The sequence below is a fragment of the Topomyia yanbarensis genome, chromosome 3 (assembly GCF_030247195.1).
Source record: "Topomyia yanbarensis strain Yona2022 chromosome 3, ASM3024719v1, whole genome shotgun sequence".
In the NCBI taxonomy this organism is placed as follows: Eukaryota; Metazoa; Arthropoda; class Insecta; order Diptera; family Culicidae; genus Topomyia; species Topomyia yanbarensis.
In genome coordinates this window covers 316,532,700-316,549,138 of record NC_080672.1, presented here as the reverse complement: position 1 = coordinate 316,549,138, position 16,439 = coordinate 316,532,700, and the positions used below count along the sequence as shown (strand labels likewise).

Sequence of the window (16,439 nt, the reverse complement as noted above, 5' to 3'; positions counted from 1 at the left end):
ACGGCAAGCCCAACGATATTTTCAACGTGATGATAGAGGAGGCAGGAGTTGTCCATCAAAAAGTCGCCCATTTGATGGGAGAAGAGAAATTCGTACGGAGATTTCACGCCAAAAATCAATAAATAAAAACCCTGTATTTATGCGACCACTCTCGTCAAACATGTGCGCCAGAAAGATGGCTGCGTGGCTGGTGGCTGAAATAGTACCCCGTTACAGATGTAGATAGTATAAAACAGCATAACGTGGTGGAGAAACTGTTAGGGTTTTAGGTAACACGAGGGGAAATTCTGGTATCGTTTGAGATGTGATGGCCTTATTCCCAAACGTACCAGTGGCAGACGTTTTAGATAGTCTTGAACGGAGTCACGTATCGCTCTATCAGGTCAAAGCTTATCTTTCAGTGGCAAAATCTTGGGCTCTATTCTCACAGTCACGTCACCTAGTGACTAGAAGAAAATTTCCTTCTAGTCAACAAGTGACGTGACTGTGAGAATAGGGCCCCTTATATAAACCCCGACTTTTCACATTTAGAGGGAAGTTCTACAAACAAATATTTGGCTTCAACATTGGTAGCAAACTTGCATCTCTCCTGGCAGATATTTCAATATTCTGTATTCAGCTTTGCCGAAGTTGCAAGTGATTATATCAAGCGTTTCTGGTTATAAATCAGGTTGTATGTGAATTTTAGTAAAATTTTGATAATTAACAACCGCAGAACACATAAAATTTTCAATAATTTAATTGACTATTTACATGCCTACTAGTTCAGTTTCTTAATTAAGGCAGGTTTTTAAAATGCAATCGCACCACGGTAGCGCTCACAACCGGCTGTCCATTATAGTTCCCGGACTGGCAAGGGCCTCTTTTCGTTCCTGAATTGCGTTGCATAATCTTCTGTGTGGACCGATCGGCAATCCCAGGGATTTTATATCACCTTCAGTCAGCAGCATTAATGTTTCCATATCAATTTCATTTTTCTGAAATCTGCATACGAAAATTAATGCCATTGTTGTCGGGAATGAATTGAAAACTTACATTGGGTAGTGGTCTTCGAGTTTGAACGCAAACAGGAACCGCAGCACTGCCAACGATTCGTTTTCTTCGTTATCCGAGCTATCATGCTCACTTTCCGAGTCCGAGATGACTAACTGCGAGCGTGGTTTGATCGGACCTAGTTTGGCTTTTGTTTTCATGGATCCATCTGGCGATTCGTTGGCCGAATTTTCATTGGCCAGATTTGCAAGCACTGTTGATACTGATCGGCTAAAAATATTTCATTTTTAATAATTACCCATGATCAAATATTGTGGATACTCACGTCATAGCTAAATTCCCAGACGGTCTATTGAAAATGCTGGGTCGGCTTTGCAATAAAACGTCGTTCGTAAGATCGTCGTTTAGGTTAGCCAAAAAATCTGGTTGACTCACAGACCTTGAAATAGTGTTAAACTTGTTGACATTGGAACAACCGTTTTCACTATCATCGTCATCCACTTCTTCGTAACCATTCGAGTCGACATCGAACACATCTTTAAGCTGTCCTCTTTTACTGTTATCATCTGAGCTGTAAGTACCCACGTACAAAATCTCCGAATCCCTCTGCAGTCCTTGGATGGATCTTACACTGCGTTTTCCCGTTGGTTCCACTTCACCAATTTTGAATCCTTCAAATCAACAATTATTTTGGTTTTGCCTATACAATACTCTGGGATTCAAGCAGTTACCTCCATTTCCTAACTGTTGCTTAAGTTTGGTAGCTTCCGCTCGTTTCTTTACTGCACCTTTAGCTCCAGTCACCGTTCCACCGACTAGTGCACTGAATTTGGTCGAATTCTGATTGGCTTCTTTTTGTGTATTTTTTAAATTACCCTGGCTCCCAGACCATATTTTGTGCTTTAGCAACTGAAGCACGTTAGATGGCCGATGCGGTCGAACTCGGCTGCCATCCTCGATTGCTTGATCAATTTTCTGTTGCCGTATGGCAAATTCACGTGCTTGCTTTTCAGACTTCTTTTTCGCTTGTTCTTTTAGGTTTCGAACTTTTTTCCTAAAATTATAGTGATTCAATGGATAGTTTAGGTTCAAAGTTGTGTTGTATACTTATCAATCACTTCCAGATTGCCTGCAGCCGCATCCAGATAGCGCAGGATATTATCACGATTGTTGATGGCTGCTAAGTCTTTTGCACTGTGCTTATCAATATCAAGCGCATATAAGTTTGCACCAAATTGGACCAGGAAATCCACGCACTGCATGTGCCCTTTGGCGGAAGCTAAATGCAAAGCCGTGTTGCCAAATTGATCTGATTTATCGGGATCCCCTCTGAAATTATCGATATGCTGAAACAATACTGCATAAAATAATAGCAATAATTACCCCCGTCCGACTAGTAGTTTGAGGGCTTCTAAACGTCCTTCGAAAGCTGCCCATAGCACCGGGGTCATACCATCCACATCTTTGGAGTTTGCTTCCGAACGAGTGGCTTCTTTGAGTACATCAAGCAAACCGTCCTTGGCCGCTCTGAAAATAAATCATCGGAGTATTCGGTTAAATCGCAATTGCATTACTTCTCACTTTTACAGACACTTTCATAAGCTCCTTCCGATAACTTTAAGAAGTACGCGACATTAGAAACAATGTAGAGCTTGATAAGAACCAAAATATACGAATATTGGCGCCGGTCCTTCGACGAGTTATCGAGTGAAAAATCGACGAATACACTTTGGGGCACTGTCGCAAGTGTACCAACGAACACGTGGACTATTCCAACAGCTGGATATTTAAAACCTACACCTATAGCGTTCCGTCCCTACAGGATACTGCGAACAAATCACCGTTTTCGATTGTAGAGTTCTCACTTGCTCTCCTGTCATGCAACAGTAATGCCACAGTATTACTTAGACAGAATCAAATTCAGCTTGCTGAAGAATCCATGGTGTATATTTTTTGTGGCGTTTGTCCTGTCGCCTCGTGAGCGAATAGCTTAAGAATGAAAATTTTCAAGCTCACTTAAAATTGCAAAAGGTTTACTTTTCGATAGTTTCCGGTTGAATGAAGTATATCATACGAAAGACCAGTTCTTGCTTGTTGTATTAGTGAAATAAAATCTGCCGAATTTTAAATTCAACAGAATAGATGGAATATTTAAGGTCATTGATCCTTTCTGGTTTGCAGAAAAGGTAGACAACCAGTTATAAGAAGGAATATTTCCTTAATATGCAAAAGGGTTTACAAAATATTTCAATTCGACTTCTTGGACTCTAAAAAATTGGTCGACCTTCTCAAATTTTTCAAAAATTTTAAGTGTAAGTTTCGCCAAACTCGAAATTCCATTGGTGAACTAACTTTCGTTTCTCAAAAGATCTAATGGCGATAACGGGTTCCTAAGAATGCTGTTGCCTCGTGTTTGACCAAGAAAGTCACAAAAAGTGCATCTAAAGCGCTAAAAATTTTGAACAATTTTTCTTCCAGAACTCTTCAATACACTTTTTATTTAGTTGTATGCGTTTTGTTAAAAAAACCTTCCAAATAATTTTCATCAGGTTTGGTGTATTTGGACAATTTTAGACCTACGCCCACTTCGCTTGAAGTTTTTGAAATTGGTATTATGAGAAAATATGAGGGAAAAATATATTAAATGCTACAACTTTTGAAGTAGCACTCAGAAAATAACAATTCATACCTATCAATCTTAGTATTTGATTGAAAATATTTCCGTTTCAAGAAAATTACGGGAAAGGGTGGTACTGGGTCATTTTGTCCCCAAAACCCCCTATTTTTAAGAATTTTTTTCATACAAATTATACAGTTTTTTCTAATGTGAAAAAATCTCAGAAATCGAACGGAATCTTTGCGACCTTTTACTGAATACGATAAGTTGGGATTATAGGGCCACTTGTTATTCATATTAAATTTTATGATTTTCTCGTGCATATACTTCTATTATTCTTCAATCAATTTTAATAAGATGTAGCGTGTTGAACGTTGCAAATCCTTAGAAATAAAATAATAATAGTTTCGTTACCAGTTAAATTCGGAAACATCAGAATTTTTGACATTTAAAGGGCGAACACGAAATTATTGCGACACCGAAAATATCATGCCAATTTTCTTATAATGTTTAAAATCAAACCATAATTTTAGGGTAGTTTTATACAAATATTTACTTCAAAAATCAAAAGAAAAGTTAATCGATGGAGCCTTGAGTGTAAAATTGAAAACATTTTCGCTTGATGCCCTCCATCAAAGTCTTTATAATGTCATCCGGTACCAGTTTCTCAGTTTTTTTTTCCATTTTCTTAACATGTCCTTCTCGTCTTTGACTGTCTTCTTGCTCTTCCGAAGTTACCGCTTCATCATTGCCCAGTACTGCTCCACCGGGCGCAGCTCCAGACAGTTTGGCGGATTCATGTCCTTTGGAACAAAATGGACAGAATTGGCCTCATACCAGTCCAGGACACTTTTAGAATAGTGGCATGATGCCAAATCTGGCCAAAATAGCGGAGCTTCGTCGTGCTGCTGCAAGAACGGCAAAAGGCGATTCTCGAGGAACTCAGATTTGTAGATCTCGCCATTTACTGTGCCCTTTGTCACGAAAGGCTCACTCCTCAGTCCGCGAGAGCAGATGGCCTGCCAAATGATATTTGGAGGCGAACTTCGACACTTTCTTCTTCTTAAATTTGTCGTCCACATAGAACTTGCTCTTGCCGGTGAAAAACTCCAACCCCGGAATTTGCTTAAAATCGGCTTTTATATACGTTTCGTCGTCCATCACACAGCAGCCAGTGCCCGAGTTTTAGCCGTCGATTGTTGCCGCTCATCGCGGTTTGGGAAGTTGTGTACCTTGTATGTATGTAGTCCAGCTCTCTTCTTTGCATTCTGGACGTAGCTCTGCGACATGCCGATCTTTTTAGCCAAATCACGGCTTGAGACGTTGGGATTTGCTTTAATCATTCGCTTCACCTTTCCCTCCGTCTTTTTGTTCTCCGGTCCCGGTTTTCTTCCAGCTCCTTTGCCGTGGTCCAACGTCAACCGCTCCTGGAACCGCTTCAACAGTCTAGACGGTTGAATGGTTAATGTTCAACATTTTTCCCAACTGCCGGTGCGACAGGTCAGGAAATTCCAGGTGTTTGGAAAGAATTTGTTCTCTCGACTCGCGTTGATTCACCTCCATTTTCGTTGAATCGAAAAACACGACTTCGAGTTTGACAGCATGTAAACAATACACATCAATGAGAAAGTGTGCAAAATTTGGTTGATTTTTACCCAATGGTAAAAAATTTATGCCCTGTTGAATGTGTCGCAATAATTTCGTGTTCGCCCTTTAGTGTTATCAGCTCCATTTAACTATAAATTTTTATATAAATTACTATTTCTAGTGTAAAATACGTTTAAGGATCACATGAGAAAAGTTTCATTTCAGGAAAAACACGGGAAGTTTGGGTATTAGAATATTTAATAAAAAAACATGGTTTGCAGAGTTAATATCAAAAAAATTTATGCTTCTGAATTTTACCGGTAACGAATCTATTTTTATTTTGTTTCTAAGATTTTTTTTGCGTTCAGCAAAGTACATTTTTTTTTAAATAGATTGAAAATTAATAGAGATACATGCACCAGAAAATAATAAAATTTCATATGAACGACAAAAGGCCCTATAGTCCCAACTTCTCGTATTCGGACAAATGTCGCGAAAGTTGCATTCGATATCTGAAATTTTTTTACAAGGAGTTTTGAGGACAATATGACCCAGTACCCCACTTTCCCGTATTTTGCGAGAAACAAAAATATCTCAGTGCTTCTTCAAAATTTATAGCATTTAATATATTTTTCCTCCGTATTTTCCTATAGCACTAATTTCAAAAACTTCAAGCGAAGTGGGAGTTGGTCTAAAATTGCTAAAAAGGTGTGAAATTTGGCATCTGAGCTTACTTCGACATTTGTCGCAACATGAAAGGGGGGGGACTTTTAGATTTCAAAATTGAAAGATTTTTACAATGCCCTAATATTCATTTTTTTTTTTTCAAATTTCAATAAAATATATCAAGGGGTGGGGCGAAGGGTGGTTAGTCTCCAACCCCCCTACTACTCCACTGTAGATGGGCATCGAATTATCTGCGGAAAAAGTTTGGGTGATTACACAAAACATGTAACTTTAGGATTTTAGTGTAGTGCTGGCGCCAATTTGGTGCTAGTTTGGACTAATTTAACTAACTCCAATTTGGTGTTAGTTATTACGATGAAAATTTCGAAAAACTATGTTTGTGTATTGCTTTGGGTTGCATGCAGTGGATGCGATAGATTGATTTGCTTGAAGATAACTTAATAAATTTAAATTACAGATTCGAATTTTTCAACAGAAAACTTTTCATTTAATGTATGATGCCCGGTCTGAAGGAAGTCGGACATTAATATAGAAAGAATACACTAAGAATCGTCGGCGTAGGCTATCAAAATATAAGGTCAAGTTTCGCAATGCAATATGCTAAGTATAATCGTATAATATAATGTAACTTCTACCAAGATCTTTCAGGCGGTCGACTCATTTTGTTTCAGTTACAGAAATACTCCAGACTCTTTCCAAGTTTCCATGAGTCTTAAACTTACTAATATTCCAAACTTTAAAACTCACCTGTGTATTCTATCCGATGACATCGTTCCGTTATCTGCTATCTTGCCGTTCCAGAATTCATTGATTCTCAGGGTTCAGTTCTCCACCCGTACACGCTCAGCTATTCATTTCACACTCAGCATTCCGGACCGGACATCACGAGCGGTTTCACGCATTCAGCTTTATCGCCCGCGCAGAATCTTTGTAGGAAAGTAAAAATTGTGATTAAACATTAGTTGTTGTAATAACATCATTGAAGGTGCTTGAGCGCTCTCCAACGTCGAAACAACAGGGTTCCTTCCGATATAACTTTCTTCGCTCTCATGCTTTGGCGCACTCTAACATTCGATGGTTCAGTAATTCACAAACTTGACGATAGGCGGGCGTGTATTCGCAGCTGCGCACGTGTGAAAAAAGCTGGAACGTAACCATAGGCAAATTGAATGCACCGCTAGACGATGTAGGTTTCACTTCGCGAAAATACAGAAAAAGGCGAGGCCGAGAAAAATCAAACAAAAGCCAGCTTTGGTGTTACTGTAAAAAGATTTGTTTGGATACTTGGGAAGTCGTGTACACCTTTCGTAGCTCTTGGATTTAGATGGAAAATCGCATCAGATTTGCCGGTGAAAAAAAACAAATGCAACAAGTTTAATTGTAAGCTATCACGAGACAAAGCTAACAGCTACATTGAGGATTGTCAGGGAATTCATCGGCATCTCTGTGGAGGTCTTTGTTAAAAGATATTATTTGTTTTTTGTTTCTGAAAGGCTTTTTTATTAATTACGAGTAATGTGATTTATGTTAATGATCGGGAACAGGAACTTTGTCATGATTTTCGTGATTTCTATTTACGTTGTCGTGATATTTTAGTCACGAGTAGAGATTTATGTTTTGCATGTTCTTGATTTCAGGATCTTAGTTACGATTTTTGACATTTTTGTCACGAATAGTGTGGTTTATGTTCAAGATTTCAAGATCTTGGTCACAATTTTCGTAATTTCTGTTCACGTTATCCTGATATTTTATTATAGAGCTTATTTCTCAATTTGACAGGTTGCGTAATGGGACTCATGGTCAAGATATCAGCAGTTTTATTCTGTGAACTATATCACCAACTCGATTTGTGGTGCGCAACGCAGGATTTGTTTTCTGGTAAGACATCACACTCGTGAACTATTTCACGAGCATGAATGGTAAGTCGTGACTATTATATGAGGATTCACGAACCGGTTCACGTATACATGAAAAATATTTTATAATTTTGAGATTTATTTCACGGGCACACATGGTCCGTCGTGACCATTATACTAGGAATCATGATTTTGTGAACTATTTCACGAGCACGGATATTAAATCGTGACTAATATATTGGGAATCATGAATTAGTTCACGAGGATTGAAGGGATTCATGAACAAAATTCCGAGTTTCGTGAACTAGTTCACGAGAAAATGTTCAGAATGTTTTGATTTTGTGAACTAACGTTCCTAATTCTATGAACAACATCATGAGTTAACCTTTGTTTTTATGAATAATATTCATAAAGTTGTGAACTAGTTCACATACAGAAAATCGATTTGGTAGTGACATGGTAACTGGAGTTTTCTAAACAAAATCAAATATTTTGTCTACACGTTATAGGCTACACAATGCAGAGAAAACTTGAAGAACACATACTAACGTCTCCATGCTGTCCCGCGTGTGATCTCTTCTACAATGGTAAGAAGTTTATATAGCTCATTCGAACAGCTACCCATCATGTGTCTCTATGGCCTATGGTGTAAGTAGGCGTTCTAACGAGTAGATGTTTGTCGGTTCGGGTTCAGATGCTACCCGTTAGCTTTTTTTTCTAGTAAGGCTTAGTTCCCAGCACAAAAAAAACAAACAGAATAAAACAGCGGGAAAGTGGTACGAAGCAAAAGGCGTCAATGTCGATACTGAAATACCGGCGCAGCGGCGGGGAGCCAAACGATATTATCTTGCTCATCATTAGTGTGAAGCGTATATATGCCATTTTACTACTCAGCGAGTACATGTCGTCATGGTACGGGTTGTAAAGAGGTGTTTTAGCGAATAAATGCTTGTCGGCTTTAATCTAGGAATCTGACGGTCGGATTTTTTTTACTGGAAGTTTCAGGTCATGAGCTATTTAGAGCAGCGGAGAAAAGAATTGCACAAAACAAAATTCAGTGCAGCACAGCAGCACCGACTAGATCGCGTTTGATGAATGGGTGGGTGGGGGGAATGTAAGGTGTAAGGAGGTTAAGAAAGGGAATCTTTTGTGAGATTCGTAAGCGGAAATTTGATGCGAAACCAAATACTAACAAAGTCTCGTTGTGTGTGAGTGTGTTATCGATTTTTTTCATCCCGAACTAGTTCACGAATCCATGAATAATATTTCATAATTTTGTGAACTATTTGACGAGCACGAATTGTCAGACGTATACTAGGAATCATGAACCAATTCACGAATACATGAACAATATTTTATGATTATCCATCCATATTTTATGATTTCGTGAACTATTTCACGATCACGAATGGTAAGTTGTGACTATTATGTTAGGTATCATGAATCAGTTTACGAATACATGAACAATATTTCATGATTTTGTGAACTATTTCACGAGCATGAATGGTAAATCGTGACTATTATACTAGGATTCATGAACCAGTTCACGAATGTATAAAAAATATTTCATAATTTTGTGAACTATTTCACGAGCACGGATATTGGATCGTGACTAATATATTAGGAATAATAAATTAGTTCACGAGGATTGAAAGGATTCATGAATAAAATTCCGAGTTTCGTGAACTAGTTCACGAGAAAATATCCAGAATGTTTTGATTTTGTGAACTAAAGTTCCTTAATCTATGAACAACATCGTGAGTTAACCTTTGGTTTTATGAATAATATTCATAAAGTTGTGAGCTAGTTCACGTACAGAAAATCGATTTAGTAGTGACATGGCGGAAACCGTAACTGAAGTTCACAAAACAAAAACAAATGTTTCCACTAATGAAAGCGTTATGCGGGCGTCACTGAAGGGAAATTGAACATAATTATAAAACACATGATTTTTGTTCATAGTCCTGTTTTCGTAACGTAAAAACGTGATTGTTCCAGAATTCATGGCACATTATTCACGATTTTGGGAACAATTTTTTTCCATATACTTCTCAAGCAGGCATAGAAGCTCTATCATCAAATAGCTAACTCGAAAAATATAATTATGCAAAATTCATATTTTTCATATTCAAGAATACAGCAAGAAAAAATAAAAAAAGATGGGTGGGTAATGTCTGCGACATAACCGGAGAGATGTAGAATACATAAGGAACACGTTCTTCAAATATGTTGATACTCATTAGGATTTTCGGACAAAAGCTGATTTGGGCGAGGAATATTTCAAATTATTCTTTACAAAAATGACGGTGGTCCTGAAAAGGACCGGTTTTGTTGGCGTTGTTGGCCTTGGTGAGGGAGATGGCTAACGATGAAATTAATTGTTAGCATGAGGAAGTCGCGTAGTACTGGCCAATGGAAGAACAGATAATAATTGATTCCTGAAAATCAATTTTTCTTTATTCATGTAAATTATACATACTTACAAATCTAACAGAAGATTCCTGATCATATTTCTGAATCATTAGTGCGAACATTGTGTAATTTGGTTAAGTACAATGAAAGTTACAAACTTTCCAAACTCGACCTTCTGTTCCTTCAGAAATATTGAAATGGGGTGTCTATATTAAACCGTTAGTCGTGGTCACAATAAAAAAAGATGGGTGGGTAATGTCTGTCACATAACCGGAGCGTCGTGATTTCAATTCGAGACGTTAATTTAAATCTAATAATATTCAACAGAATCACGTTTGAATGGGAAATTTTCAAATAATTCTCTATGGTAATAATGGTGGTTCTGAAAAGAACCTTTGGTATCGGCGTTGGTGTTGATGGTGATGCGCTGGATCGTTGGATATTTTTGGCATGATAGTTACGTGCCTGGCGAACTGTTTTGTAGCCTCGAACAAAACGACAAGACTGGCTTCTTCGGGTACCATTACGGCTGAACTTTATAAGCTTAGCTCGACTTTGAAATCCTGCACAATCTCACGAATCAGACACTGGTAGGGCCATTTTGTTTGCTACTAGCACGGAGCTGCACAAAAAAATCATTTAATGCAGTTAGTTCACGGGGGCTGCCAAAAAGCTTGAATAGAAGCATGCGACTTCAACGTTTCTCTTAAACACATGCAACAACACATTCGTTTTGGTAATACTGATAATAACAGTAGAAAGGAATGGAAAAGCAGTGCACGAAACGAGCGAGAGGATAATATAAATTTTTGTTCCGTGTGCAAGCTACTTCTTTCCACCCAACGTATTATGTTGCTTGTTGAAAATTTGCTACACACCTTAAAATGAAAGTTTCAGTTTAACTCTCACTAGAACACAATTGATTGGTCCTGAAAAGAACCGTTGCTTTTATTGTAATTTACGCCCACTCCCACAAACCGACCAAGTAGGCATCACTGGCTTCATTACGGCTGAGTTTTGTAAGCGTAGCTCGACTTTGAAGTAATACACAACCTTACAAACCAGACGCTGGAATGTTAGCCAGCGGATTAGTTGCTCCGTTACCCTTTAGTTGGGGCGAAATACTAGCATGGCGACAGTTCCTGATCGGTAGCTGGTTGCGATGGGCCACCAGCAGCTGGGGCACTTTTGCGGACCGTCATCATCGCCAACTGTTTTCCTCCGGTGGACTGGCTGCTTGCTAGTGCTTGAACGAATACGAATGATGAGAAAAACCGACCGACCAATATTCATATATGAAAACACGAGAAAGCACTACTATCGCTCTCCCGCTCGTTTTCGTGCCATTCCTGTGCCTTTCCTTTCCGTTCGGCTACCGATACTAGCATAACCAAAACGAATATTCTGTCTTTCCATCGCCTTCAATCTAGTGGCCAGTGCTAGCAAACTTGCATGTTCAGTTTTTCAATAACAACATTCCAACAATATTTTCAAAGAATGTTGCAGATTTGAAAAGAAGGAAGGAGAAGATTTTCACAAATTTAAATTCTTTTGTCTTATTTGTTAGCGCTGATAAAGGCTATTTAGTTTGCTACTAGCAAGGAGCTGCACAAACAAATCGATTTATGCAGTTAATCAACGGAGGCTGCCAAAAAGTTCGAATAAAAGCATGCGACTAGTGTACTTTGCATGTTCTATATTTTATCAATACTAGAGAGGATCAATAAAATAATTCAAATTGTTATAGCGACATGCATTTGTGGCAACACTGGCCATGAGATGGTGGGGGAACACGCACATTCGTTTTAGTTATGACGGTAGTAGCAGCAGAAAGGAATGGAAAAGCAGTGCACGAAAACGAGCGAGAGAGGATAATTTAAATTCTCTTTCTTTCTTTCCACACATCGTATTTCTTATATTGCTTTCTGAAAATTATTTGTTATACACCATAAAATGTAAATTTCAGTTTAACTCTTATTAGAACACAATTAATTGGTCCTGTAAAGAACCGTTTATTGTTTTATTGCGGGAGCATAATTCAGACGCACTCCCCGCGGACACGGTGAGCTAGAAAGCACTATTTTGCATTCTCGAACAAACCGACCAAGTAGGCATCGTTGGCTTCTCGGGGCATCATTACGACTGAGCTTTGTAAGCGTAGCTCGACTTTGCAGTCCTGCACAATCTCACGACCCAGACGCTGGAACGATAGCCTACTCTGTTGCCCTTTAGTTGGGGCGAAATTCTTGCAGGGCGAAATTCTTGCAGGGCGACAGTTCCTGATCGGGTTGCGATGAGTCACCAGTAGCTGGGGCACTTTTTCCGCCGTCGTCATTGCCAACTGCTTTTCTTCGATGGACTGGCTGCTTGCTAGTGCTTGAACGAATACGAATGATGAGAAAAACCGACCGACAGATATTTATATAATCGCGCTAATATGCACTACTATCGCTTTCTCGCTCGTTCTCGTGCCGTGCATGAGCCTTTCCTTTCCGTCCGGCTTCTAATGGCCTAACCAAAGGAATATGCCGTCTTTCCCCCACCAAGTGCTCTCGCCAAGCAACCCAATGCGAATAACCATACGAACAAACATGTAGTGGACCTATATATAAACTTTTCATTATTTTATTGTTCGGTTGGTCTACCATAACGACGGCTCTGTGCGGGATGGGCTGAAAATTTTCACTTTTCCGAGTCGTTTTCGAAAGATTTTTCAAAACACTTTTTTTTGTTATTAGTACATGTTATACATACTTCAAATTTTAATACACCATAGAGGAACATATTTGCAACAAATTGGCCTAAAAATCAAATCATTCTGTTAAGTATGATAAAAGTTATTAACGTTCAAAATCTGACGCGGCGCCGCAGCCGATATTTTGAAACGGGACCCCTATATTGAAACCTTAAATGTATTCTACATTAAAAGAAATAGTTAAGTTGATTAAATCTAGATGATGAACATTTGAATTCAAACTACCTCAGCAAATCAGGACAACCAACTTGACCAACGCTAACGAATAACGAATCATCTAGACAGATTACTATTTTAACAAACAAAACCAGTTCGCCCATATTCCATTTACACAAAAATTAAATTAAACCATTTGCAAGGTTGCAGTTTTGCCCACAATGATGTTAATAAATGCTAAAGAGTAAACCATAATAAACATGGGAAACACCTCAACGTGAGCATTCCTACATATCTACAACGGAAAATATGATTAAATCGTGTATAAACGGCGAACCCAATTCCCCTTCCGTAATTTTACATGTTATGCCTTTAGGTGTGAGTGATCCCGCAGAATGCTTTCTCATAGACGGATAGAACAATTAGTTGGTACCGTAAAATAGACTATCTTTGATCAGCGACGTTATTTCGATTTTATGCGACTCGTTTAGAGGGTGTTCCACTATTATTTGTCTGATAATTTTGACATTGAAATGTCCTACTCTACTATCTGGGGCTGGGTGTCATTCTATATTTTGAAAAATTTCCTATAGAACGAAACTATGTAAGAATTGCTCGGTTGTAACTTCGCAATTAGTTGATGGATTTCAATTATTTGTATACCAATCGATTCAGAAACACCTGACTTGAATATTAGTACTAATTAGTTTTATGTACTATATAAGTATTCTAGTGAAAATCGGTTGAATAGAAAAAAGTTACAAAGTAGGAGGAAATGTGCATATACGAGGTAGTTATTCCGGGCAGAGCCATCAATACAGGGAATTTAAGAGGTCAATCAAACAAGGAAAAATTATAAATATATGTGCCGAATTTACTTTTTGTCCTATAATTCGATGCTTAATGATCGACGAGTACTGTACGGAGTGTAGTATGTGTCTAAATGATTCGCATGCAACAAACGGATAATAATTGTAGCTGTTTGGAAATATTCATCACAATTGTGTAACAGATTCCGTAGAAGATACGATTATCGTACATTACGATAGAAATGATATTTTTCCATTTTTATTAACGACTAAGAGGGAGATGATTTTCCTTTTTTTTATGTTTTAACGACTTGTAATTAACAAGGGACTGGAAGGTGTGAAATATTTTTCAATATTAAGAGCTATAGTACTCAAGGGAGAGCAAGGAGTTGAAGGAAGAAAATTTAGAAAAGCGTGCAGTAGGGTCATATGAGCAAGCTTAGAGTTTCCCGTCGACTTAACCATTTGTCTGCTACCGCAGGGATCCGGATATTTTGGCATTTGAAATGCGAATCACCTGAGTCTGCGGCATGTCCTAGACGAGCGTAAAGTAACTTTGAATTGCACACTCTTAAGAAATAAAAAAGAGGTTGAATAAATCAATACATATTTTAAACCTTTCTGGAAACTTTCTAACATTCTTAAGCGTCCTCCCTGGTTTAGCACAACCTCGTAAACATAGAAACATTAAAAATTATGACGAACAGTATTATAAGCAACTACCGCCAAAAATCACCAATTGCAAAGATTATTTCTCTTTATAGTTTTAAGGTTAGTTTATAAGATTTGTATAGTTGTTTATTCACAGTAGGTTTAAAACTTTCTACTTCAAAAATCATTTAACTGCGAAAGCATATTTAATTGAGTCATGTAAATAATAGGAATGAAAAGTCACCACTTGTAACTGAACACCCAATATACTAAATTAGAAATGTAATGCAACCAAAACAATATAATCAAATAACATAAAAATAAAAAAATTGTAAGATTTCATCAGAAAAACCATGCGTTGAATCATAGAAATTGCGAAACAGTGCGTATGACCACAAAACAACATTTTTCAATCAATCCCTCCGCTAATAACTACTACAGCTATTCTCCAAAAGTAGTAGGAAAAAATATGCTCCACCAGATAATAGTAATCTCACAGAAGCATATGTTAAATTGCTCTTTTGGTGGTATTGCATCAATGCACGGTTTACGTTTCACCGCTTCACACTTTAAAAGGTTTACCGATTTTTTTTACTACAGAATACACGCTCGTCCATCATATTCATGTACAGAGTGGCAGAAATTTGATCACTAACTATGTTCTGTCCATTACAACCGTTGTTTTAGCTCATTAAACCAATAATATGTCAAACAAGAATTTCAATTAAACGACTTGTCCGATTTTCGATTACGCTCACTTATTTGTCACTAAAAGCTCCTCAGCCGGTCCAGTTGATGGTATAAATTAATAATTCACGTATTGCCCCTTATCTTGGTTATAGTACACTGATAAGATACCTGTTGAACAATTGATGATTTCACCAATGGAGCCAATAAATATCTTATATCAACAGCCTAAAGAAAGCGATAAATGGCAATTCTAGCAAACAAGGGCTTTTTCTTCGTCAGCAAACCACTTACTATTGGCCTTCGTTTGCTACTTGATTTCCTGTTTGTAGTCCGCGATTTTGGCGCAAGATATTCGAATTACAATCTATGGAATGATCTGTCTTCGCAGCAGGCACTGATTCGGCATACACTCTCCAAATGACCTACAGAAAATTATGTTTTCGCAAGCTGACTTCTACACGCTGCACCTCGAAGAAAATATTTAGCACCAACACCACAACTTTATTAGACCAACAATACAGCAAGACAGACAGACAATTGTTGTAGGTACCGCAAAAGGCAGGTTTAATTCACCACAGCACAAGCGATACCGATAGAAATGAAGAAACACGTCAAAAGTCTGCAATTCCGTGTCTTTATTCCACGCGTCCCGATCTACCACTGAAGCGAGAACCAAACCGCGAAGGGGTGTTTCATATCTACCTTAGCTGTTAGCGCAGTTGTATTGCATGTAGGCGCTCAGGTGTTATAACAATACCAACGTGAAGGCGATCATTAATTGATAGTGGTGCGCGAGAATGTTTAATAGGGAACCAAAAAACGACCGGTGCGGTGCTCACTATCGGGACAAGGTGCAGTACAAATACATGCTTACAGACAAGCTTTTGAATTAAAAAGTCTTCGCAATGCATTGCAAAGCTATAAAGCTCCAACGAATTGTGCTTTATGGCGGCAGTGGGTACATTTATTACCATGAGGTACAGTTAGAACCTGGTCGCGTAAATAAGGCTCTTTTGAGATTCCATGCAATTACGCACAGGCTCGAAGACCGGTTCGAAAGGCCTCTTTCGATTTCTACACAATATCGTGTATTAGTTGGCTACCCAAAATGCCATTTTCATCATCATGTTTTTACATTCTCCGAGTATGTAGGGTAAACAGGTCTAATACGCCCCCTTAAGCAAAAATAGTTATATTTCAACGTATTTCTCCGCACCAACTATTGT

At 38.2% G+C, this 16,439-nt stretch overlaps 1 protein-coding gene across 6 annotated transcripts; it reads right to left on the bottom strand.

The window, feature by feature from the left end:
- Positions 1–721: 721 nt before the first annotated feature.
- Positions 722–15,936, bottom strand: LOC131690738 (pre-mRNA splicing regulator USH1G). 6 transcript variants are annotated; one of them, XM_058976698.1, is made up of 9 exons: positions 15,764–15,853; positions 15,505–15,674; positions 6,632–6,810; positions 2,377–2,520; positions 2,101–2,322; positions 1,725–2,047; positions 1,319–1,664; positions 1,036–1,263; positions 722–984 (listed from the first exon to the last, which is right to left on the bottom strand). In XM_058976698.1, the coding sequence occupies exons 3-9, from the start codon at positions 6,652–6,654 to the stop codon at positions 819–821; spliced, it is 1,452 nt and encodes a 483-aa protein (XP_058832681.1). In that variant the 5' UTR covers positions 6,655–6,810; positions 15,505–15,674; positions 15,764–15,853; the 3' UTR covers positions 722–818. The 6 variants fall into 6 exon arrangements, with proteins under 6 accessions (XP_058832681.1, XP_058832686.1, XP_058832682.1 ...); XM_058976703.1 differs by lacking the exons at positions 15,505–15,674; positions 15,764–15,853 and adding an exon at positions 15,916–15,936; XM_058976699.1 differs by lacking the exon at positions 15,505–15,674 and having other exon boundaries at positions 15,764–15,898.
- Between the last annotated feature and the right edge of the window lie 503 nt (positions 15,937–16,439).

Coding starts and splice junctions, on each gene's coding strand:
- LOC131690738 (XM_058976703.1), bottom strand. CDS start 6,654: ATGTCATCGGATAGAATACACAG. Junction 2,323..2,376: donor AAACTACTAGTCGGACGGGG/GTAATTATTGCT, acceptor CGATAATTTCAG/AGGGGATCCCGATAAATCAG. Junction 2,048..2,100: donor AATCTGGAAGTGATTGATAA/GTATACAACACA, acceptor CTATAATTTTAG/GAAAAAAGTTCGAAACCTAA.